Genomic DNA, 26,578 nt, shown 5'->3' on the forward strand with positions numbered 1-26,578 from the left:
ACCTTCTTTACTACTGAAATAGCATAATGACGTTTCCAGTATTAGTACATAGAAGAATGTTTCATAAAGAAACAGTCAAACATCTGGACATTCTTTTCTTGGTCTGTCTCTTGAAACATAACATATTACTTCTATTCCTTCTAACCTCCCATTAAATTTAACTGTTTGGACCTAAATAACAAGCATGGGAAAGATAAAGGCAGAGTTAAATGTTTTGCTTTCCATGGTACAGTGAAAATCTGTCTTTTCCAAAATATTTACTGTTGTAAATCTTCCCAAAGTATCTTCTTTCTGTTCAGTTGGCCAGCACTTACAATATAATTGGGAAACAGTTTATATGAGTATTAGGTTCACTACTGGTAATAAAATAACAAAGTTCTTGAGAAGTCTATATAAAAGCTAGCTAGGACTAAGATACTCTTATTATGTGTTCTTTCTAAAGTGTTAGAACTACCAGAGCAGTGAGAAAACGATTAATTGTAGTTGATTTTGTGGTTTGGCATTATTAAAGTCTTCTTTCCTGCCCAGAATAATGCCCATCTTATTTTAAAGGGTGGATCAGAAGAGACAAGTTTTGTGTGTCTACTGTGACCTTTTTGTACTAGACTTAGAATGTTCTCTCCAGCTACTTCAGCTCTCTGCAAATGGCTAACATTTGTTTTATGAGCTTGATTCAGAAGGCTTGATCCAAATATCCAACATCTTGTGTTGCTTTAAACCAAAGCAGTAATAGTGGAATCTTTATTGGGAGCGATATGGTTGGACTTTGGTTGTGATTTGCTGGAGTTTCTGTTTTGTCTGTCTCCTACAGATGTTTTTTGCCCCCTCTCTTACAACTTGCATAGCCAATTCATACCTGTCCCAAAGTTGGGTGGAAATGCTGTGGTAAACTCTGCAATAAAACCCACAAAATTATGAAATATTCATACTTTTTATGTATTTAATTATGCCAACATTTCATATTATTATGAAGAAAATGAAATTGAGAGTTATGAAACAGCTGTGGTATGCACTGTAGTAAAGATTAATATTAAGGGTGCAATGGCAGCATAAGGTGATTCACTAGTGTTCAGAACCTCCGGATCACTTCTGCACTGCAAGGCCATGCTTTTTAATGCATGCCCACGCACATACACTACATGCACTGCAACAGAGGGGCACAGTGCCTTAGGCCACATTCTTGAGTAGCTCCAGAGCTGCCTGCCTGGAACAGCTGCCAGCCTCAGCCCATGGCTCCTGCAAAGAACAGAAGAATCCTCCTTGGGCAGCCACAGTTCAGCCTCTTGCAGACACGCAAAAGCACCAGTTGCAGTGTTTTTTCCCTATGCCACATCTCAAGTTCCTGAGCATTTCCCTGGGAGGGCTAAGGATTTGCATATGAGTGCCTACACTTTGGGTGACTGCTGCTCTGGAAAGAGAGATTTCACAGATGTTCACTTTGCCTCCTGTAAATATCTGAGTTTTCACAGCTCAGTGCCAAAACCTACTTGATTTTGTTCCCAACAAAATCAACAAGAAGTACAGTGAATGATAAAATTAGATGCTCTACTATTACTATATGCTTTTCCCTCTGTAAGGCGTGATAATCCCGATCTTGTGAAAAGCATAATTCTCCACAAATGCTGTACAAATTTCCAGAAAATACAAATACACTTTATTAGTGCATACAGCCATCAGTTTGATAGTTATTGTATAAAACAGGTTACTGCTAATGTGCTTATTCATTGCATCCTTTTCCACTAGTAATGTTTTAGAATATTTCTTCTCAGTCAACCTACTTGAAGGGTATTTAGAAATTGAAAAATGTTGAAAATGCAAATACAGTTTGCAGTCTGTCTGTAAGACATTACTGCTCATGTTGATTTTACAAAGTTTGTATCTGTGATGAAACTGAATTCTCGGTTGACCTAAGATTTTTCAAGGTAGAGAGAAATCAGTGGATTTTCAACAAGCCCATCATATTTGAAGCTAAGGTCTGTGGAAAATACAGCTGACTAGAAAATGCTTTTCTTCCACTAAACATGCTTTTTCTTGACAGCAAAAATTACAAATTCTGAGGTACCCTATAATTCATATATAATATGGATTGAATCAATAGCATCAAATAAAGTGCCGTGGAAAAGGAGCTGTTGGTTTTAGTTACGTTTACACTGCCTAATGCAAAGGGATCAAAACTACTTATGTGTAACTAAGAATACTAAAGTAATAATACCAAATAACGCTATTACATATAATACCACCAATAATAATAGAATGGCACTAAAATGAAAAATGATTCTGATGGATGTTCAGTTTTAGTGTTATATGGGTATCTCAGAAATTAAACTGCATTGCTGTAACAGACTTCTCTGAATATAACCACCAGCAGAGTATCAATTGACTACAGTCTGGTATAAAAGCCCCTCAAGAAAAGATATTTACCTAAAAATCCCATCTTTCTTCACAGGCATAAAAAAAAAAATATTTATAAAAGATTAAGTATGATACCTGGGAACATCTGACAACTTACTCTACATTTGCAGATTGAAAGAGTTATTTTTAAACAGGATGCAAAAATTATTTTAAATAAAATTTCACATAAAAATGCCTAGAAATTAGAACTGGACTTCAGGAAAAAATAACCAGATTTTGATTCAAATGGCTAAGAAATGCAACTTGTAGGGGTTTTGATCGTTATAAATACCAATGCCATTTACACATTCAAATCTAGTTCTAGATTGGGTTGTGCTTTTTTTCTTTTCAATTTTTGCCCATTCCTCTCAGACAACTCAAGATGTTGGATATTTGGATCCAGTATTTTGGCCAGAAAATACTAAATACTAAAAATGATTTTTGTCTCATTGAAATCCCTTGTCCCTTGAAGGAGAATTTAAGCTGGACTGTGTTAAAGCTAGCTAGTACCAGTCTACCCAGGGAGTAACCTCTTTTTGGAGCCATAGAAAAAAATAAATTTCACTGACCATTTTAGTGTGTCTGAACAGAGAATGACAAGTGACCAGCCTCCTTCAGTTCGTATCATGGCATCAAGTTTTAAACTGTGGTTGCCTCCAGTTACCGGTGATAATGACAGTCACAGTCAAGCATGAATTAAGAGATGTTGCTGAGTTGTCCCTTGTACAGCTCTTTAGATGTAAATAAGTTTGTATTATATCCGTTGAGCATGGGAGTTGCAATGCAAGTAAGTTTTGTTACGATAGTCTCGTTTGTTAGATGTTCTATGTTTCTCTGGGAATGAAGCTGAGAGCTCTGTTTTTTCTTAACCAATGAAGGTACCTAAATCAGTAACCATTACTGATGTCTTAATTTAACAGTTGCTTTTAAAAGGAGAGCAATAAGGCCAATTTGGCAAACACATTATTGTTACTCCTGCAAATTCTGGAGATGCTGGACAGGTCTGAGCATCATGTCCTCCGTGTGAGCTATGCTTGTTTAGCATAGAGTTGGTTTTGTTGTTTTTTAGCTGCGAACTAATTTTAAAGATGCTTGTGATCAGCATATCTTGGATGATAAATGAAGCAGGTAAACAACCAAGACAGAGCTCTTTTTCTGCTCTGCTGAAGTATGGGACCAATCAGATTGATAGCATCCACAAAACACCACAGTCACCACACTTTCCTATTCTCCTGCTGCTGTTTGGTATCATAAGATAGGATGGAATGCCAAAATGAATTATTCCAAGACCTGGATGAAAAAGAGAGGGCTTTTTCTTCACCTGTTTGGTTTTTTTTAATACTGTGATACAGTGCGGGGATCTTTCAGTAGCTCTGTACAGGTTGCATTAGAGAACCAGCAAGGTAAATGATAGAAAGTTCCTGTCTCCCCTTCCAGGACAGAAGATCGGCATGGTATATTGATTAAAATGGTGAGAGCTTTTAGTTAAAATAGAGCCATAAAATTGTCGTGTGCATGCAGTATTCTTTCTGTCCATGTGTCTGGCTGGTGGACAGCCTGTGGACCACCGAAATAAATTAAGTGCCCTAATATTTTATTTATTTATTTATTTATTTTGCTATACCTGATAGGCAGATAGTAGCCTTCTTAGAATGTGATTTGTCTCAAATGCTACAAGGGATTTCTGTGGTCTAATCTGGTATGTTCTGGACACAAAACATAAGAGAGGAATTCTTACTGAAGGGGAGTACTGTACCGAATATGACGGTCTTCGGGAATCTATTTGGATTCAGAGCCCTCTTCAAATTTATATATATATACATATATATATGTATAAATCAAAAATAAAGATACCCTTCTCTGATAACAGCAGTTCAATTTCACATAATTTTTTCACCAAAACCAGTGATCCTTTAGAAAATTACTTCTAATTTATGTACTGAAATGCTGTTAGTATCAGTGAAGATCATTGTTCTACCATTCAGTCTTTGTTACACCTGGTGACAGAAGAGACAAACTACGATTTATGGGTACTGTACAGGATTCCTTGGCCGTGCTCCCAGCTCTTTATCAGTTGAAGTGCAAAACTTTGTGCAATTGGGCTTCTGACCCTTTGTAAAGGGCCTTTCCCTCTGATGGAGAGGTGTTGTGTGTCAATCAAAAGGTATTTCAAACACAAGTTAAGAAATAGCAGTTGCCTGCAGACTATGGTCAGTAAGAAATAAGCTAAGGCAAGATGCAAACAAGTAGAAAGGCAAAAAGGAAAAAATAAACAGCTAAGGATGCAGCTGCTATTTGTTTACTAGTAATCTCACCTGGAATTACCTGTCTTGGAAACAGAGTTGAAGGGATTAATAACTAGATTATTTTGGAAATGTCAAAAAAAGGGGGGGGGGGGGGGTAGAAAAACTTGCAGAAGCTATTGCTTTCTACCTCTACACTTAACTAGTGAATTATATTAATATAATTCCTTTCATTTATTCCTGAACACTGTTTTGCACACACACCTTTCTACAGAGATGAGATTGCAGTAGACACAGAGATAATATCTAAATTATGCTGTATGATTATAAGCATTCAGAGACCGTACAGTACGTCCAAACCGTTTATTCCTACAGAGCGTTAAGAGGCTAGCGGACAGTAACCCTAATGATGGTTGGTACTATAAGAGGTAGAATAATACAGATGATGAATAAAAATGATCCTGTTCAAGACAGAGGAATGCTTAGCCTGACTAATTAAAAAAAAAAAAAAAAGTAAGTTTCTACCATTTTCATAATCTTCTTCATATGTATGTCCTAGCCTATCAATCAACTTTATTTAACTGAAGCCAGCTGGCAGGTAACACTACAGTTTGTCAACCGCCAGTAAATAAAATGTTATGTTCCAAAAAAATTCAATTCTCAAAGCCCAGCCCTAAAGATTAATGAAGCTTCTCCTCCAGCTAAAGCATTTTGTACGAACAGTGAGTTTTTATATACAACATTTTTCCTCACCTTTCTTAAAAACAGATTTGAACCAATTTTAAAGCTATGGAAGCTATAGGACTAGAAACTATAAATCTGGCTGTAATTTTAATAGACCTATTCCATTGGAGTTAACAAACTCATCTAAAATTAGTATAGATATATTATATTAAATCTTCAAAAGTAAAACCATGATTCAATTTATTTTCAGTTTTGCATAGTTACAGTAAGACTTTATATTCACTTTTCTGAATCTCCTGTTCTAAGGCAAGACATCACAAGACCAGATGCCTGGTTGTATGCTTTTTTCCTACTTCACCTAAGGTACGCTATGTTTCTTCTTTCAGTTAGTTGTGATTTAGTCTGAAATATCAAACTGTAAAGAACCTCCAAAATCCAGGTTAATCTTCATTACTATTTACATCTTTCTCTTTAAATACTTTGATGCAAATTCCTCAAGGAGGTGGCAGGGAAGGAATATGAGCAGTGCAGTCATGGTGGCAAAGGGGTCCATGTGTTTGAAGAATCTGAAGTCCACCTTTGCTGCCAGACAGTGCAAACACTTCTTCCACCGCCTTCCAGCACATGCTCTTGTTCTTAAATATTTTCTCAGTAGGCTCGGTTTAGTTATCCAAATATTTATCTGAAGCAAATTGAAACCCAATTCTGCTATCTTGCAGCAGAGAAAAATTTAATTGGTCTCTGGACAACCTAAAGTTCTGAAGACTTTTAAAATCTTTGTTGGGCTCTGTTTTAAATCATTACATTCTAGCTAACTCTTGTAATGAGAAGCACTTGTTTTTTCATCTAAGATACTTAACACAAATCATTGTATCAAAGCTGAAGATGTTTTATCAGATTATATAAACCTTCCTGGTGTTGTAGGTTGTGTAAAATTAAACTTTCTGGAATTTTTTGTGTCATCTTCTTTCTGGCTAGTCTACATTGTTTGGAGTCTTGGTCTTAAAATTAATGCAGCAGTCAGGCAGCTTTGTGTTAATTTTTAGGATATTAATCATTTGATGCATACCCCTTCTTTCTGATTTTTTCCAGTGGCCTCTAGAGCTCTCTGCCTCAAAGAGCTTTCTACAGCTTGCTGTTGGTGCAAACTGAAACATTCAGCCATTCATGGGATCAATGGAGTCTGATAATTTCATTGTATAAATATCCTTAAAATGATTCTGGGACCTTCAATCATGATTGACACTATACAATTATTTGTCCATTTGCTCTGTATCCTGTGTACAGAGTGAACTACATTACTTTCTAATCCCATCCTCCTCTTCAGAGAAGCCTGTATAAATCTCTGAGGAAATATCTGTGCAGATCCAGATATTCCCACTTTTATTGCCACTTCTGGGTGGTGAACCACCACACTTAAGATGAACCTCAAATGTAATCCAAGTATTATAAAACTAGAAAAATATCCATTTTGATTTCCAACAAATTGGTATGTTGGAGAGCTTGTTCACTAACTCATGTTTTTGTTCAAAATATTTTGTGTAATATAGGAAGGAAAGATTGTATTTTGTTCATGATTGTGCGAATAAAAATATACTTAAATTTGTTTTGGTATTGTTTTTTTTTTTAGACTGGGATTCTTGGGTACTTGTATGTTTCTGGATGGGATTAATACTAATACACCTAATACTTTAAAAGGTCATGGAGCATATTTTCAATAAGAAAGAATATCACCCTCCTATTTTGAAAAATTGCACAGATAAGTACCCTTGATCAAAAATAAAACACAAAAATAAAATACAAAAATAAAATACAAAAATATGTCCAAGAAGATGAAACTCAAAGTCATCATCAGTTATGACTCAGAAGTAATCCCAGAAAGAACTCGATGTTAGAAGTGAACCACTTCACTAAATTAAAAAATTTAGACAAAATATTCATGTATTTTTGGCAGCTGATGTTCAGCTGTAATCTTAGAAAATAAAGAAGGACATTATATTCTAATATATTTGGTACATCTTATTTAATAACTAGAAATATATTGAACCTGTATACTTTCTAAGTAGCATTAGTACGGTGATAAGCTCTCAAAATTCTGCCAACTGTGTGGAACAGGCTATTTGGGGGTTGGCTTTGTGTCAGCTCTCTGTTTATGATTTAGGGGAAAAATAATTTTCACTAAGGGAAATTTAGAAGTATAAGGAAGAACCTGAAAGTTGAGTTGTTTTTTTTTTCCCCAGTTGTTTTTGCTTGTCTGGCAATAGGATTTATTTTTCTGTACTGAATTTACACTACACGTTATGTCTGGGTGGAAAAGGGCAGTGTTGACCCTCCAAAGTCCTGCCAAGATTTAGAAATGGAAATGTAGAGCCCAGGATTCAGCTCCATTCCACCAGTGAGGTGTGTGTCTGACCAAAGCCAGCACAAGAAGTAGAAGAATAGTGGGAATTTGTAGTAATGATGATAGAGATGGTATTGACAGTCTGACATGGCAAATCCTTGCTTGCAGGTGGAATGACTTGCAGTTAGCAGACAGAGGATGTTTCGTATCCAAGCATCATCAGCTGCACAAAGTGTTGCTAGTTCACACCTAGGCAAGTGGCCTTGTCATCCACACCTGCTTCTGCCCTTACACCCTGATACAGACCTGACCTTTTTATCCTTGAAGCTTTTGTGCTGCCTATACACTTGTATCTTGGGCTTTGGAGGTAAAGGATGGAAATAAGAATTTCCGTTATCTAAACAAATATTTATGTATGAAAACAAAGCAAACAGTTCCCTAGTTTGTTCTATAAGGTATTCTGGTGTGTAAATACGCCAAAATACCCTATTCTTAAGTGTGTTCGTAGCCATTTTGCCAAGGAAAAATCTACATTAAGGTCTAAAAGACATGCATCACCTTCCAGTATTTATTCTTGGTTTTACCTTGTGCTATTCCTGACTCATCCCATCTGTGGTCTGCATGTATGCATGCAAGGATGTACTGAAGGTCTCTCATCCCCAGGGAAAATCAGGCTGCATTATAGTGAGTAGGGAAGATGACTGCTCCTCTTACCTGCTTCCCTGGGATAACCTCTCTGAAAGAAGCCATGTAGAGGCTCATGGATTTCGTGACATAAATTTCAAACAGACGTGAAGTTTTGATGCTCCTTTTCTGCCATGAACTGGCTAGCCAAAGAAACAATGTGCTGTTTGAACCCTTCCTAAAAGTGAAATGATGCACTCCCACACTGTAGTTAAATGTCATAACCTCTTTGGATATGTAACAGCCCAACTCTGTATCCTATTTACATAAAAGTGGCATTTTTTTAACTTCACTGTTACCAAATCTATCTCCTTATATTCACGAGAAATAAACATTTATACATCTTTTTATTCCAATTTAACTGTCAAGAGCAAAGTGTGGCAGAAGTTGAATTCAGTGCCTTTTTTTTTCCTCTCCCTAAAAACATCAATGAGCATGCAGAGGATACAGGGAGATGGTGCAGTTTCTTACTGTATCTTTAATTCACTAAGATAATCTTTTATTTGATTAACGATAATATATGTGAAAGTGAGCTTCAATGGATTGATTGCTTCCAGGTGCTCTAACTGTACAATGAGAACAATGAAATCAGAGTTTTCAGGGATATGAGTAAGAAAAGAAAGTATTTAACATGTTCTCTTAAAAATAACTTCATATCCATTCATCTTATGTGAACTAACCTAACCACGTGCTTCTAGTACATATTCGGTTTCTGCACTAATCTAGGATTTTGAGATTTTTATCAAAGCATCCCTGCTGCACCTTTGTCAAGCAGAGTTTGAATAAAATCTCAGGACAAAAAGTAGGAGACAGTGAGGAAGAAGTCAACTCCTAGTAAAAGAATTCATATGTCATATTATAATAACTACATAGCATATTGCAAAATGAAACAAAAGCAAAGCTCAGTGATCTTTCTAGTGCTTTCTCCTGGCACTCAGCCCTCATCTATGTCATACCTGTTACAGTACTGAATTAAAGTGCATTCATTTTCTGTTTTCATTGTCTGTCTGCTTTACTCTCTCTGTTTCTACTTATTTATTGTTTTTGAGTTGATTTCCATGAGGTATTGATGAATTTTGGTGGAAAAGACAGCACACATTTAGGCTGTCTTAAATGTTTAAAACAGGGAATTTAAATGTTTTAAAACAGGGAATAGACTGCTAGAAAGGATGGGGCAAATTGTTTTCAATATGAAATGACATAGCTGGAAATGGAATCTCTAAGCTTATTCTTAGCTTTGTGTTATTATAAGTTGAATTTTGTATAACAAATAAAAACACATGTAAATAGAAGTACAAAAGGAAAATTAAATTCTTCCACTTTTCTGATTATCTTTAATTATTATTTTTCTCATTTTTAGCGAAGAACAAGAGCCTTCTCTATACAGTTATAAATAAAAAGCAATAAAAATGACACTGAGATTGAATGAGGACCTTGGTGAAGGAGGCTGGAGCCAGGCATTGCCAACTCAAGAAAATTAATGTGTGTATATACACACGTGCTCTGAAGGGAGGACAGAGATGAAATAGGAGAGGGTGGCAAGAGATCATTAAAAGATTGATTGAAAACAAATGTCTAGAAAGTAGAATTAAGAATAACAGCATGGAGGTTGAGAAGGAAACTTGGAGAGACGAGACAGCGCTGCTGGCAAGGGGAGGTGCTGGGACATCTTTCTGCAGCAAGCTGCTGCAACTCTGCAGACAAGAGCTGAGTGACTTCAGTGAGAATACAGGAGTGACACCGAAGAGGAAACACAGAAGTGGGCAGTTAGCCTCTGCATGCTTCCCAAGGTCTGAAATTAAGACTCCTAGGTCTCACGGCTCCTCTGCTATCAACAAATATGTACAACATCTGCTGGCATACAACCCATATTTGTGCAATACCCTTACTGTTATTTACAAACTCTTCAGTGTTTGCTATCCATAGTTATATTCAATAGGGTGGTGAGGTGTGGGGGTCAGAGGATTATCATTAACTTTATACAAATGTCATGCCCCTTCATTGTGCCAAAGTCATTTCTAAAAAGGACAAAAGTTAGATTTGCATGCTAAGTCAGCGTTGTTGCTTACCTAAATACTCCTAAAGCTCTCAGGAACCTGACAATAAGGTTTTAACTTTCCTGTTACATCAGGACAGAAAGCAGTAACTCAGGATGAAATGTATAGCATGTTTGCCAGAGAAATGACTCTACTCTTTCAACGTCTTTCTTTGCAACACAATATAAAAGGTAATTTGTCATTTCATTGGGCAAACTAAATAACTGCAATTCAATAAAAAAAAAGTATAAAATATATGAAGAGCTAAGTCCTGGTGTCTGCCATATCTGCATAGCTGATGGTTCAATATGTTTTTATTGTTGTTTTTTTCTAACTCTTAATATTTCTGAGAGAAGCCAAAAGGATTCACATTTATTTATAGATTTGCCCTTTTGCAACAGTATGGTGTAGCCTTATGGTTGTTCATGGAGTAATATCACCCTGTGCGTTTTCTAAATGATCGCATACAGAATCCATGCAGTCCTGTAAGCATCAGGAGAACTTGTATATTGTAATTTATATAATCAGAGAATGTGTGACATTTGTAGATGGCTTTTTGTAGGTATTCTCCAAATATAAACAATTTTCTGTGCTGATGATCCTGTTATGAAACTGTTGAGAGTAACTGTGGAAATAAAACTTTCCCCAGGAGTAATACACTTTTGGAATCAGATTATGAATCCTTTTTGTTAGAAAGATGATAGCCTACTGTTTAAGGAGAACTGTGTAGTTTCTCATGTTTGCATAATTGTTCCTTCATTTTGCTAGCTCAACCTGGAGAGCATCATAATGGAAGATGAGAAAATGTGTTAAGAGTGATGGGGGTCTTTTTTCCGGAAAAATCATTGGTAGTTCTCTGCTATTGTTTTAAAATATGTGTCACGACATATAGAAAAAGTGTTTTTGTAACTTGGCATTTTATTACAACCAGGATAACACTTCTATCATGTTCACATGCAGTTATTACCTTAAGGGAGCACTGACGTCATGAAAGAAGGAAACAGCCCACAGAAAACTTGGGCATCCTAGTAGTAGAGTTTTCCTCTATTGTTCACTTTATTTTTGGTTCAAATGCAGTGTCTGTTGAGAACCTGCATTCTCTGAATGGGAGTTCAGAAGCATTTCAAAGTCTAGCTGATTGAAAATTGGTGTTTGGCAATGAAAGTTGTAAAACTGCCTGCTTATTGCAAGGCTACTAAAGCAGTAGAGATGGATGACTGGATCAGTAATAGGCTTTTCATATATTATTATTTTAGTGATAAAGCTGAGCAGTAGGGAAATCATAAATTCTCAGTGCCGACATATGACCAAGTTCTGCAGACACGGAATATTAATTAAAATGATGAACACTTGGCAAAAAAAGATTTGAGAAGTTTGTGTTCCAAAGATTTTAACAAGTTCACTTCTGAGAGCAATCTAACTCTTCAGGCAAGCTATCCCCTGTTAGGAACCTTATTTAAAGTCTATTGAAATCATGCAGAAAGATTCCCTTTGACCTACGTGATCATTCAATCATTCAGTTAAGTCTTCATCTGCCTTATAGCAGATCCCTTGCCTTGTGATGCTGATCTTTATATGAGACTCATTCTGGGGTCAGTGTGGTCTGGCTAGCAGGGAGAAACACAACAGAAGAGATAACAACAACGAGAAGGTGATTCACAATAAAGCTTTTGCCTTTGTTTACAATAGCTTATATCGTCTTTCACACTCAATGATCTCTTTATGCACCCGAAAGAGGCTCTTGTTTAGGTAGCAATTCCCATTTTATTGGTGTGCTGGTTTTCCCACTTTTGGAGCTGGAAACAGTATGTCCACATCATTGCAGCACCACGCCTCAGCTAACTGGGAAGGGCTATGTGACCAGCAAAGTTTTAAGAACAGGAGGCAAAAGATCAGTTTTCGTAACAATGCTTTCCTGTAATTCTGTTATGCTTTTGTGATGCAAATTGATCTCATAATTCACAGTTCACATGAAATGCTATACCATACAGACAAGAGCGACTGATCAGTGATGAGTCCTTTTTCTATCAGTATTTTGACAGCAAAACAGTATCATGGAGTGTACTAACATCTTAAACCACAGTGGAAGGCAATCAGGTCAAACTGAGAACTCAAATCTTCCTCATCAAGAACAGCATACAGTACCTACTAGATTAAGATCCCCATTCAAGTAAAGGTCCAGTACCTTTAGGTTAAAAGGAAAGGTTAAAAAGTCCACTGCATATTTTGATGATATTTTATTTAAATTATAAAGAAAGCCCTTTGTCAAAAATGTTTCAGTATTCTATGAAAGGAACTTACAAGTACTTTGTATTTAGATTATTTCATATATCATTTTAAAAAGCAAAATATTTATTTTACTGAACTCACTTGAAGAGAATAAATTTGGTGTAAAGATAGTTATTTAAAGACAGATAATATTTTATCCTTGCCAGTAGTAGCAGTATATGTCAGAAAGCCAATCAATTCTGTCATGGACCATGATAGTGCTTAAGAAATGGAAAACATCTCTCCTGGCAGGTTCACTATTCATTTCTGACACCTGGCTGGTACAATATTGAGCACTTAAATTTATGAAAGATGTTAGTCTGAAAATAAAGCATAATGCTTTCATCCACTGAACCTCCTTCTGATTTTCTTCACAGCTGATTTGTACAAAATTTTTATTTTTTAGTAAACGATTTATTTCAGAAGGTCTTCATATAAATGCTTGGTAATACATGGACAGCCATTCTTCTGCATACTGGAGAAAAAGATACGAAATCTACCTAGAGGTTGGTTGCTGCTTCTTTTTCCTTTGTGTTTCATGAAGCATTTTTTTCTTCTTAGATGCTGATTAAGCTTGCCATAACTCTGGATGGGTAGTTCACTCTACGAATGGAAACAGTATTTTGCTTGCATACTGTTTGCCACAAAGGCTGAAATTTTACTCACATTTTTGGGGAGTGAAACTTGCTAGTCTACTGGTGGCAAAAAACCCTCCTCCCACCTACTGAAAGAACAGTAGAAACCTGCATTTTTGAAATGGCATTCAAGACATGAAACAAGTAGTCTCCTTCCACAACCCTACGTTTAGTGATTTTTCTGTATGCAGTTGCCTTCAAAATGCTCCAGACAGGGTATAAAATTGATCACACAGCCCCTGCTGCAAAGAAGCCCCTGCTGCAAAGAAGCCCCTGCTGCTTCCTTGTTTACTACTTCCTTTTTTACTCACTGTATAAACAAACACACACGGTTGCAGAAATCCCAGAACTGTTTATCTGCATGTTCCATAGCCTGTGTCCAGAAATTTTGTTTCACTAGCTGTAGAGAAAATTAACCTCCATGTGTTTGTCTGTAGATTACCAAACCTACACAGAAAATAAGACTTGTACATTAAATGCAGAAATGTGCAGTCACTTTGTGGTATTGGATTTGGTATGCTTTTTGCTTCAGTACAACATGTGCATGAATTGCTGAAGAAAGGGGACTTTGCCCTGTGGGTAGTCCTGAGAAGATTTAAATTGCATGGGGTCTAGAACATTATAACATCCTGTGCTGCGGGGGGGTGGGGAAATAATAAGAGGTATAGGGGTGAAGACTTTCAGGGACACATTTTTAATACAAATTTTGAGTAACATTTGACTCTTCAGAGTTCTAAAAAACAGTCAGTTTAGCTTGACCAATGGATTGATTCCCTTTGATTGTATTTTTTGCTAAATTGAAAAGTTTGCTAAAAGAAAAGTTTGAAATGCTTTTGTGTGGTAGAAGAGAATTGTACTCAGTACAAAATGTTTTAATGTCTGGGCAAAATCTGCAGCAATAAAGATGTGATGGGAAGGTGGCCCATGTTTAAGATTGTTAAAGTTAGCTGTGAAGTTCATATTTTATCCACTCTGTATTTCAGGTTATTCTTAAAATATATGCCATTAGTTTTATAATATGTGCCATGAAATTATTTCAGACAGATATTGTGTTCTACCTGGGCTGTGCTCAATTATGTAAAATTAAAGTAATATATAAGTATATTTTTATTTATATTTGAAGGCTATAAATTGGCTCTCATCATTGATGGAGAAACATACTATGTGTATTTCTACACAGTACTGATCAGCTTGGGGGACAGTCTTTTGAAGAAACTTACAAGAACTTGTTTTTTTTTTTTGTTTGTTTGTTTCTTTGTTAATGCCATGCTAATTCTGTCCAATTTTATTTCAAGTAGGGGATAGGACCATTATCATTTAGTACAGTGGTCTGGTCAAGACCTAAATTTTCCAGCATGGCAGAGGAGAAGGCAAAGCATCTATGGTGAGACAATGGCTTAGCAACCCCTTAGAGATTTCCATAGATGTTTTAAGCTAATTTGTAACAGGGGTTTTGTCTGGCTTCCTTTCCTCCTCAGCTTTACATGCTGTTGCTGACCTAAAGACACAGATGAAATCAGTAAGTCTGGACTTGTCAGAATGATCAGGACAGCCTATAGACATTTCAAACCAGTACAATTCATTCTTCAGAAATACTGAATTCTCTTTGGTGAGAAAGTGTTGAGAAAACTTGTTTGTTCTATAAAAACCCTTGTGTCAGCAATGCACCACAGAGATTTACAATGGGTTTTTCTTCTAGAAGACTTGGCATATTGATCTTTGGGCACTGCACAGTACAGTAGCCCATCATCAGTAAAATGCTAAACTGGCATTTCTCTTTTAGAACAAGTTAACAGTTAAATCCAAGCTCATTAGTGTGAGTTTTCCATTGATTTCTGTAGCACCTGGACATATGATCACACAAAAAAAGAATTTGCAGGTGAGAATAGCTACGTTAATTCCTGTGTGATTCTTACACATCTGTAAAAACAATATGTGTAATTCATGTAATTTCTTTTTTTTTTTTTTTTTTTTGGATAGCTGATAACATTTTCTAAATAGGAAAACGAATCAGTAGATAAAAAACTGAATAAATTCAAATAAGTGTACAGGATAATAAATACATGTCTGTCATGGTGAAGTTATGAAAGATTTTTTAAAAACTATTTGGAAGAATAAGGAAGAAGTTTTAAAAATTTCTTATGTCATCAGTGCTGTAACATGTCAAGAGTAAATGATGAAGGAAAGATGAACAACTGAATTTGAATGTAAACTGTGCTTGTGGAATACTGAAAAAAAAAAAAAGAAAAAAAAAAGACTGAATTCTTTCATAGTACCCATACAGAGCTTTCTGTAACTTGGAATAAACCCCCATTAAAGGTAAATTGGGTCTTCTCTCAAAATAAAACCAGTGCAATGTAGAAGGAGACTATGAGTCTTTGTCTTTATGTCATACAGATGAGATAGCTGAATATTTTTTAGACCTAATGCAAATGGGAATTATTTCTAATGCAGGTGAAGGAAAAGAAGATGTTAAAAACTAAGAACATGAGTATCCACTATGCAGTTAAATGTAGCGCAAGCAAATCAGAAGGCTTTTCTAAGTTTCACATCTGTCTTATAATAGCAAACGTTCCTGTAAAGCCCTTGTCAATCTATAAAAAGAGTAGAACATTTGTCTAAAGTGCTTCTCAGTTGCACCGAGACAGACCATAAGTAGTACAGCATCATTTGCAGATATAAACCTATTTACCAAAGATGGTCAAAGATGTCTACATTATGAAATTGCCTTTTATGGAAACTTTTGGAAAAGTTCTTAATGTTCACCTTGAACTAGCTTTCTCATTTTGGAATTGACAAAGCTTGCTTATCCACATTTGCTAAACATTGTACAATATACTATTATTTATGGAGTTTACAGTAAGGGGGGAAAAAAAGATTTTTGAAGCTTTTAAATCAATTCAACTCTCCATCATCTGGGATGAAAACAGACTGGAAGAAGCCATCTTGCACAGACTGTAGAAGTGTATAATTCCACTGCTTCTGAAGCACAGTGACCAGCTCTCCTGGAACTGCTCAGTATGGATGCTGCACAAGCACATGAAGCCTGTTCAGGTGCTACAGCTGGGTCTGCCCAACCCAGCAGGGTATTTTGGAACCAGAAGTGCTGTCAGGGCACAGCATACATGCTAAAACTGGCTTCACAATAGTTAGGAGCACTTAGCAGCTTCATGTTACCACCCAAACTATCTCCTATTTGGTTCCTCCAGATGCCATGTTCTGGCTGCACCCCAGCGCTGCTATTGCCTTGCCAGACCTGAGCTGGCCCAGTCTGTATCCATTTTTATTCTGCCCATAGTATCCACAACCCAGGCGCTTAGATACCAAACCAGGCCACACACAATGCACCCACAATTATCTCTTATTTACAGAAATTTTTAGCGAGTGACTTCAGGGATACTGTCTAAAGTAAGTAGTCAATTCCTCTGAAATAGGGGAGTACCTTAGTTCAGAGCTTGCAAAAAGAAAAAAGTCCCATTCCACGTAAATAGAAATATAAACTACGTCAGGAAGCAACACCTGAGAATAACCAATGGACAACCTTCCCATGGCTGAGTAGCAGGAATCTTGTATCAAACAGGTTGTTTGCTGGCATCACAAGGCACACATAGATAATATTGTCTGTCTTTCATACATTAGAATGCTTTTAATTGTGGTGTCACTAAAAATTGTGGTAGGAGAAGGAGAATTTGTCTTCACTTGACCTTGCATTTTGACCCCTTCAATTTCAGGCAAATGTAGGGGCAGGAGGAGAGCGATGAGAAGCATGAGGGACAGGTGGGTACAGATCTCACACTTGAGGGAAAGAAGCATTTTGGAAGTGGAAAAATTGCAGTTAGGATCACCATCAAGTACAAAGCTGTGGTACAAATTTAACTGTACTGCCAAGGAGTCAACACAAGAGAAAGTGATTACAAATGAAAATCCAGAAAATAGTAATGCTCATAAGTTCCGCAGTTTGCAGAACTGCATTTTTTTCCTCTTGTCACTTAAATTCCTTTCAGAGAGCGTGTTCTGAATTTACACTTTTTTGTCGGGCATGTCTGCTACCTCCAGTCACGACAGTGATGGGAACCTAATCTGCTTGTAATGAATCAGCAGATACCCTGTATTGGAGAAAAGAAAGGGGAGGAAAAATCGTTTGCCTCATGACAAGCCTGCTAGGTGGTTGTCAACTGGCTACAGCATAGTCTAGATTAGCACTTCTTTATTATTTTCCTAAAAATATACTGCTTAAATTCATTGATTTTAATTTTGCTGTACTCAGAAACATTAAATGGTCATTTGCCTCGACTTCTGCTGGTATCCTTGGCTATTAGTAGTTTTCTCAGAAGCTCAGAACTGCCCTTGCAAGGCAGTTCAACTTTCTCCTGACTTGAGAAGTATTTTTCATCCAGCATCATTATTTTGGGATTTTTTCTTGTAACCTTTTTACTAGGTCACCATCTGTTATAGCAGCTGTATATTTTGTGTGAAGTAGATAGGACGCTGGTTTTGTATTTAGGAGCACGCACCTGCGAGGACCCTATGTCCCCTGCGAGCGATGACCTTAGCAGAGCACGGAGCCAGTGAGAACAGCAGCACCTACTGAACCACTGCTGTCATCCCTGCCACACGCAGGGCATCTGCTTGTGCTTCAAACCAAGTGGCGTCAATTGTAGGGAGGACATTAGAAATGTGGTAAGCAATAATGTTATGGAATACTTATATAATTTAGGGCTATTCAGCCCAATAGGCATGACGAAATGTTTTGGAAGAATTACGGTTAACCAAATGTGAGGTTTGACTCTGCAGTTCTTATTGAATAATGACCATAGACATTTTCTCTTAAAAGTGATCCTAGGATTCATCTAGAAATGCTTAGAAGAATATAGACACAGACTGATCTGAAAAAGTAAAAGAATGAAATAAATGGCTGATGCCAATATGCATCTTTTAGTAAAAAGCACAGATTTAACCATATCAGTAGGTGCTGAAGGAATTTCCAATGTTTAACATACTGTGGTAGAATAAATTTATGCAAAGCCTGCTAGGAAGGTAGCTGTAATACCGTTGATTTAGGATGTCCTGGGCATATTTTTGGAGCAAGTTTCTATAAGGGAAGCTATAACTAATCCATTCTTTGTACAAATAAGGTGAAGGGAAGTGAATTGATTGCTATTTCTTCAGTATATAAAATTAAGACTTGTTTGAAAAAATAGCAGTTGCAGGTTTGCTGTACCATTTAAACTATTTTTAACTGAGAAGTAAGAGCTTGTGATGGAGTTGGAAGGATTTCCTTCTTAGAAACATCACAAAATTAAAACCAGCCACAAAAACATTTCTTCCACTTCCCCTTATTTTAACTTGAAATAACAGAAATAAGAGGTGTTTAACAAACTTTACCAGTAGTTTATAGTCTTAAACATTTTCTCAACTACCTTGATCAATGAGCAGATACAGTTATGGCTCTGTGTGCCAGCAGTACATATGGAGTATGAGTTACCCTTATGCAGAAGTCTGTTTTGTTTATATATATAAACAATGTGTATTTATATATATGTATACACATATGTATACATACACATATATATATGAAAAAATATATTTCCAACTATATATATAAGAAATTAAATATACATGCAATTATATATTTTGCATATACTAGTAGTAACTAATTTTTAAGTAGTTCAGGAAATCAACTTGACTCTGGACCACTTGAATCTGCTTTGAATAACAGCAAAAATTGCTGACTTCCACTCAAGTATACAAATTGAGAGAACTCCACTGCATCTTAAGGCATTCAAGTGACTGCTATAAGAACCAGTTGCAAGTGTGTCAAGCAAATATCATGCAGCAAGGGGACTAGTTCTGCTTCAGGCACCTGTGGATCAAATTCACTGCCAAGTCTGGAACTTTTTGGTAGCTGCAGTTTTTTTTACAGAAACTATCTATTCACATTAATAATCAGTTTCCTTACTGATATTGCTTTTATTAGTAGGAACTCACCAGAAGAAAGCCCCTTTTTGTTTTAGCTGCTTTTTCCAATACTTTCAAATTAGTCCATGACTCCACACAGACTTACTTCCTCTGCAGATGACAAAAGTTTTCTTGATCACATGAATGTAATCTTCTGTTAATGAGAACTCTTGAGATTTCCAACATGAGCAGCAAATTTACAGAAAATTGTTTCTCTTTTTTTTAGGATTCATTTCATGAAATACTACTAAATTAGGTCATACATGAAAGTTTTACGCTCATATCTCTAAAAAAAAACATAACTGCTATCATTTGCTAGTGATAAAATATTTTAATAACATTCAACTTAAATCTCCAAGCATCCATTTGCTGCTATTTAAAAGTACTATAGTATAAATGAAATACTGGTCCCAGGTTTCACACAAAGCAAAAAGTGAGATGTGACTAAACTAGGCTGGATATGATTCAAGGAAAGTTTCAGTACATATTTTACAGAGCTATTAATAAAATTATAAAACAAATCAATAATGAGATTTATGTTTCTACTTAATATTATTGACTTTTTTTAGTGGAAAGAGTAGATCATACTAGGCACTATATATTTCCTAGTTTCATTACTGAAAATGGCCTTTTTCCATTTTGGAGTAGCCAGTGCTCCAAAAAGAGAAGGAAAAAAAGATATTTTCCCATCCCATTTTTAATTTTTATTTTGAGTCCTGAAGATTTGATATGGTGTATCTAGTGATAATTTCCCTCTCTTTATTGCACATAACATGCAAAGCTTTTCAACAAACTTATTTTTCTATAAAAAATAATAAAGTCTCTTATTATCTGCCCATTATCCTATGAACATTTCAGTGCAAATGAACTGTATATTGCAGCTTTGTGATCATAATTAGTGTTCATTCTTAACACAAAAATTATGTTTAAAAAACCCAACCCTTATTTGTAATATTTAATCAGTGTTAGATTGATTTTCCTCTGCTAGGATAATATATAAAATAGAGTTTACAAGATTTCAGTTAACACTTGGCATTTTCTTTGCCATCCTCAGGGGTTTTTCCTCTGTGTTCTAGTGTAACAGAAGCAATTTTAATTAGTATCTTTATGAGATAATTGTAGAATGGTTCTTAGGATGACTGATAAGAATTTACATGTAAAACTGGTACCATCAGAGCACTCTGCTGGAGTCTGAGCTATTGATTTTCTCCATGGAGAAATAGAGACTACTTAGAATATCAAGGTTTTTCAGCTAGAAAATTATAGGAAATAAAAGGTTTTAAGAGAGAGAGAGAGAGAGAGAAATGCCTTCCTTCAGTACTTTCTGTTTTATATAAGTCTTTAAACTCTAGATGAATTTAAGCTTATTTCTGGAAGCAGATTAGGTGATGGGGGAAGACACATGAAAGAGAACCTAAAAACAAAAGGCAAAGGTCAGGTAGAGTGAATCATTAGACTTACAAAGAAAGAATGCTGAGTTCCTTTATGCAGGATGTTCCTCTCAAATGTGTTCTTCATTCAGTTTGACTTTGTGGTGCTGCAGTACAGGTATTAGGCTAGACTCTAGACTAGAAACCAGCTGTATCAGGAAATCCAGTCCTAACTCTTGAAGGTTACAGAGCTACGGTAACTTACTTAATAGTATTTGGAGAATGTCCCTGTAATCCTTATTATCTAAAATCCTGTGTATCAACTCTGTTTCTCAGAGTGAAAGCTGCAGCATCATTCAAGGCTAGTATGTAGTATTGGATTTAGTAAAATCCAGCTGTAAAGCCTGAACGTTTAGTGCCAGAGATTCGGGTTCTTTAGGTCTGTCCTTGTACTTATCAAACAAAAAGCAGTCTAGCAGGTGTTGATACAAACCAGAAAACCTCCTTCTACATCTTTCAACTCATTTAAGGTTTTCCCAGTTCACTCTGTCTGTTCAATCATCAGTGTAAAGACCCACCATTTGGAGTGGACACAAAATGATGGAGTAAAGACTATACTGGGGAATTACAAAGGGAGAGATTCATGAGGTATTTCAGGAGTTGCTACTGAGGCAGTATGGGAATAAAAGCTTTTAGAAATCTATCATGGGGGAAGAAGTACCAGGAGAAAATAGTTATACAAATTAATGAAGAGTGGATGAAATTCATCAGTTCTAAAATAGTTGACCTGCAGAACAAACTCATTAAAATAAAAAAATAAAAAAAAAAATCCTGTCTTCCAGCAGATAGGAGGATCAGAATATAATGTCAAGCCTGTAAAAAAATATATTGAAATAATACAGATAAGGAAACGCTTAATAAATTTTAGCATACAGTATACTGTCAATCTTTACTCTCATTTTAAGATGCTAAAGTAAGTCTTTAATGAATTTCTTGAATGTTTAAGAGTTGGTTTTGTAAAGACATGAACGTATTTCCATGAAATCTTGAGAAATCGAGGTACACAAGATAGAAGCAGCAGTTTTCTAAAATTTGAAGCTGAACTATTTAGTGTTACCTGCCATTGCCATTCATTTGCACCATCTGGGGGTATTGTTCAGATACGCTATGATTCCTACACAGAGCAGACAAGAACTGTGTGTGTCAGAGACTGTTACTTCTCTAATAGTTTCCTACGAAGAAACTAGGGAAAAGATGGCATAAGTAGTCTGTTAACTCTCTGTTATGCAAGGGATGTCAACAGAACAAACAGATGATTTTTCTGTGCTGAATTAGAACAGTGTTGTTTCCACTAGGGTCTGCTGCTTACAAAAAGGCAGTAAGTGCTGACAAATACTTGGAACTTTTAAAGTGTGATTTACAAGAAAATTACCTAGACTGTTCGACTGGGAAGTCTGAGACATGTTTGTTCCCCAATCTCCTGCATTCATTATTTGTATTTCTACTCATTCTTCCTTACTAGTTAACTGTGGTTTGTGGACTTCATAGCAGTAGCAAGAACATTTGTCATATTGGCTCCTTCTTTTTGTTTTAGTCTTTTTTGTTGTTACTTTCATTCTATAAGGTCTTATCAGAAAATATTTAAAATCTGTTCAGGTTAAAAACAGAAAAAGAATATCCTTCATTCTAATAGTTTTGGCTGAATGATGAGTAAGTGACGATATACCACAAAGAGATCTGAGGCGGTCCACATGCTATTCCATAATGATTAAAGTAGAAATGAAGTTTTGTGTTTATTAGTTTTAACTACCTGAATTAAAAGGTATCAATTAAATATATTTTAATTTAACTTTAAGAAACTTCTAAGAATTGAAAAAAAAAAATCAAAAAGAAATTACTGCAAAAATAGCTCCAGCCACGATTAATGCGAGATTGTGTTTGTGAATGGATAAATAATTCATGAAATAAGAGGTCTGACTAAATATTCATAGATATTCTGTTAAATACAAATTAAGTAAATATAGATTGATCCTTGGGGTAATGTTACCAATATTCCTATGTTATATAGTGTCATCTATGTGAGAACATGAATTTTTGAGGAAAAGAGCAAAGTGAGTGAGGTAAAGCTATAGAAAAGGCAGTTAAAACCCGAGGGGGTTGCCTGAGGGCAAGTGAAATAGAATTTGTCCATTCTCACATTGTAACAACGTTAGACGTTTTTGTTTGCCTTTTTGCTGGCCCTCCTTTAAAAGTCTCAGAGTTGCCTGAAAATTTCATTGTGAGTGGTAGCTGAATCTAACGGTGAGAGTAATGCTATCTTAGATCAACACCCCGGCAGTTTAGGGTAATATATGAAGAACTCAGATGCCTGGGAGCTGGTTGATTACTGAAATACCGCCTGTTAAAATGTCAGAAAGATGCCACATTATGTAAGTCAAAGAGGAACTTCCAAATGTTAGATAACTTCATAGTCATTCTAGTAATTCTGTATAGAAAAACAGGATTTTTTTCTCTTTCATTCCCTAATGCAATTGTATGGATAGGAAGATAATATAGGTACACAGTTTTTAATGTTTGATTTTCAAGGTCCTTATTTTTTTTTTTTTTTTTTGAAGGGTCTATATACAATGGATAACAAATGCCAGAAGAGCCATTACCAAGGAGGGAACCATTATTTTTGATTTGGTGGAACAATTATTTTTTCTTTGTTTGTTTGTTTTATGCTAGTAATTTAATCTACAGTGCTCAGTATTTCTCAATTATCCCACATATAAAAACTGTGAAAATCCCAGCTCACTCCTGGATTACCCAAAGAGGACAGGACACACAAGACATCGTATTCCAGATTTTTTTAGATTAAAGCTTGAGCAGGTTTTAGAGTGAAATGAAGTGTGGCACCTTCTGTGAACTGCATTAAAGCTAAAAGGGGTGAGTTAAGCCTCTTGCTTTCTTTAGCATCTACTTTTTATGACATATTTCTCTCTCTATAACAAGTATTTACATTTTGAGAAGCCAGAAGTCAAGTCATTTTCTATAAACATACATTGGTAGGGAGGTGTGAACTCCTTTGACATCATTCTGATACTGTTTGAATGTCAGTGGTTGAAAGTTCAGTGCTACCATTCTGAATTCTTTAAGGAAAAATGAAATCAAAGAGAAGAAGCAGAAAGAAAAGTTCAAAGGGGGGAGAATAAGTAGGGAGAATGAGGAGAAGCAATAGAGAGCTCTTAAGTAAAGCATGGTAAGTGGGAAGACTGAAATGGAGTGGTGGTCGTGTGGCAGTGACTGATATTCTCAGTCCTCATGGATACCTGCTATATAGGTTATCCTTCTATTGTCATCCACTCATATAGGTCACTTCCTATGCTATATCTCTCCTGTAAATAGAAGAGTTTTTCTCTCTAAAAAGTAACAAAGTTTTCCATTAAAAAGAATCTTTAAATAGTGTATTTTGTATATTTTGTATATTTTTTATATTTTTGTACATTTGTATGTATGTTAGAATATATCATATATATCTAATGCATTTTATATGCATACATATATACATTTGCATATATATATATATACACACACACTTATGTTCTTACTTTTATTAAAGTTTCAGAATTTAATATTTTTTGCCTGGGACTGTTGTCCTGTTTCAGGGACTATTTTTAAAGATGATGTCTAAATAACAACAGGTAGCAACTTAAAATGTTTACGTATTAACAGTTTTAGGGTAATGTAGAGTCAGAGAAAAGTTTGCACTTTGTAAACTTTCTTCTGAAAACAATGCAAACGCAAGTCTAAAACAAATTACTGGAATTCATGTGCTAATTACATAATATTTTAGATCATAATTATAACATATAATTATGAACATAATTATGTCATTATGCTCTTTTCTATTTCTTTAATGTGATCATTATTTATTTTCTTTGTGATTCATATGGCCTTATAATAGCAATTTCTAATACTGTAGAGGTGATATTTTAAAAGCTTGCAATAGATAAGAATTTCTGAAAGCTAATAAAATGTAAATTTAAAAGAAGTAGGTTTATATATATTATTTAATTTTATAACAAAGACTGGACTCTTATGGTGGGTAGATCACTTTTCTGCATATATTTCCAAGGCAATACGTAGCTCTGAGAATTCCCGCTGTGTGTCATACTGCCAGCTCCTGGTTTTCAGAATTCCTCCTTCAGGTAAACAACCAAAGTGAAAAGAATCACTTGCACTTCTATGTATTTCCTTTGCTTTGCAGTAAGGTTAAGAATTCTGTTTACCTTGGATTTTGTAACACCACCTAATCAGTAAAACTGAATTCTCAAACAGCTGAAAATCTGGCTGAGATCTTCCATAAAGTAGAGCTCCCTCTAGTCATTGGATATAAACTCAACTGTGTTTTAACCTACGCTAGAGGCTAACTGGCTAACTGGAAACAAAAAAAAATACATCTCATGTCTCAAAGACTTTTAGGCCAAGAAATCATAATGCTCAATGGAGTGCTAAACAGGTGTCAGCGTATTAAGGTGATTTTATATTTTTGATAATTCAAAGGGGAGTGTAGTTCTTTGCTTGACTGGAGAGACAAGGTTTCTCAGGCCGAAAAAGTGAGTCTCAGTAAAATAAAGTTGAGAACTTTATGTGTCATTTGAATTGATTGAGCACGTGTCTTCTTTTAGCTTGAGAAGTTATGGTTTAGAAAGACTAAATATTAACTTAGAATACCGCCAGTATTATAGGAAGGTTAAATCATGTTGAAATCAGCTGACTTACTACTTGAGTGAGTGACAGGAATATTTTTTTCAATGTTTCCCGTAAAGTATGTGAACTGAGCCACTGCTCTTCTAATTTTGTAATTATTGTAGAGGCTGAGAATAGCATTTTAATTGCATCTCTCATTTACCTCATTTAGGTAATCAAATATTAAAATATTACTTTGACTGATACTACAACAATATGAAAGCACATCGCATCAATGACTGTGTCATTAAAAGCAAGGTTTAGTTTTCCATATTCCTTCTGTGTCTTGTAGTAAGTGGCAAAAATACTAGAGAATCAATAATATCTATTGATGCAGGTTTCACATTTTCTTCTACCGTGTGGCAAATGCTACTACATTATCTAGTACCAAAAGATGAGGCAAAACAAATGTAGTTTCTTCATATTTAGGTCCACCAGTCTGAAATAAGTGAACTTTAGAAAAAGTTATTAAAAACAAACAAACAAAAAAGTGGCTTAATACAGAAACCTCAAGCTGATATTCACCAGACTCTATCGGAAGGAAAGGTAATTCTTGCTTTCTTTGCTCACTGTTGGAATTTTGCAGAGCCATCCAATGGCTGCATCTACTGTTACAGCTTATAACACTTTGCAAACTCCAAAATGTGTCTTAGTAAACTTTATATCTTCTCTTAAGAATTTCTAAACCTAGTTGAGTTTGGCCTTGTAAGAAATTGGGCTCTGTAATTGTTTTGTTTTCATGTGACAGTGATTGTTGTAATGCAAATATTCCCCTCTGCCCTGCCTAACATTGTACATGGTCTAAACTCTCTTCGGAGGCCTTTGTGTAGATTGCTTTGGGGTATGCCTTTACACTATTGACAATTATTTCTGTATCAGTTATTTATTCTAAAACAGAGCCTAAAAATGAAAGATGCCTGTCTATGTAGAGACTCATCAGGACTCTGATGGTGGAATGGAATGGAATGGAATGGAATGGAATGGAATGGAATGGAATGGAATGGAATGGAATGGCCCAGGGACCAGCAAAGATCACCAATAAACAGCAGTTACTTTCATTTTCCTTACACTAGTACATAAAGCTGACAACAGAAACTCAGAACTGACAGGCAAGTTGGTTAGAGTAAGAGGAAACTTGTTTGTAAAATGTTGTTTAAAAAGTATAGCAATGCATGTAACAGTGACCATGAGATAATGGTATAAATTCATAACATAATAAACATTTACTCAATTGACA

At 35.6% G+C, this 26,578-nt stretch overlaps 2 protein-coding genes across 49 annotated transcripts in view; one reads left to right on the top strand and one right to left on the bottom strand.

Moving 5' to 3' along the window:
• The window catches only part of B3GALT1 (beta-1,3-galactosyltransferase 1), a 206,147-nt gene that overhangs the window by 19,059 nt on the left and 160,510 nt on the right, over positions 1-26,578 (top strand). For 4 of the 48 annotated variants that reach the window (XM_083842417.1, XM_083842430.1, XM_083842422.1 and 1 more), the window contains one exon: positions 9,704-26,450. The exons of 39 other annotated variants lie outside the window; for them this stretch is intronic. Coding sequence is in view for 1 of the 9 variants with exons in the window: in XM_083842427.1 (XP_083698553.1) it covers positions 6,411-6,470 (60 nt within the window). In the remaining 8 variants the exon portion in view is untranslated. 5 more of the 48 variants (XM_083842428.1, XM_083842419.1, XM_083842429.1 and 2 more) reach the window with 5 other exon arrangements.
• The window catches only part of LOC310901875 (uncharacterized protein), a gene marked incomplete at its 5' end in the record, with an annotated part of 188,503 nt that overhangs the window by 17,286 nt on the left and 144,639 nt on the right, over positions 1-26,578 (bottom strand). The gene's annotated exons all lie outside the window — the stretch shown is intronic.

This window comes from Anser anser (assembly GCF_964211835.1).
Source record: "Anser anser genome assembly, chromosome: 6".
In the NCBI taxonomy this organism is placed as follows: domain Eukaryota; kingdom Metazoa; phylum Chordata; class Aves; order Anseriformes; family Anatidae; genus Anser; species Anser anser.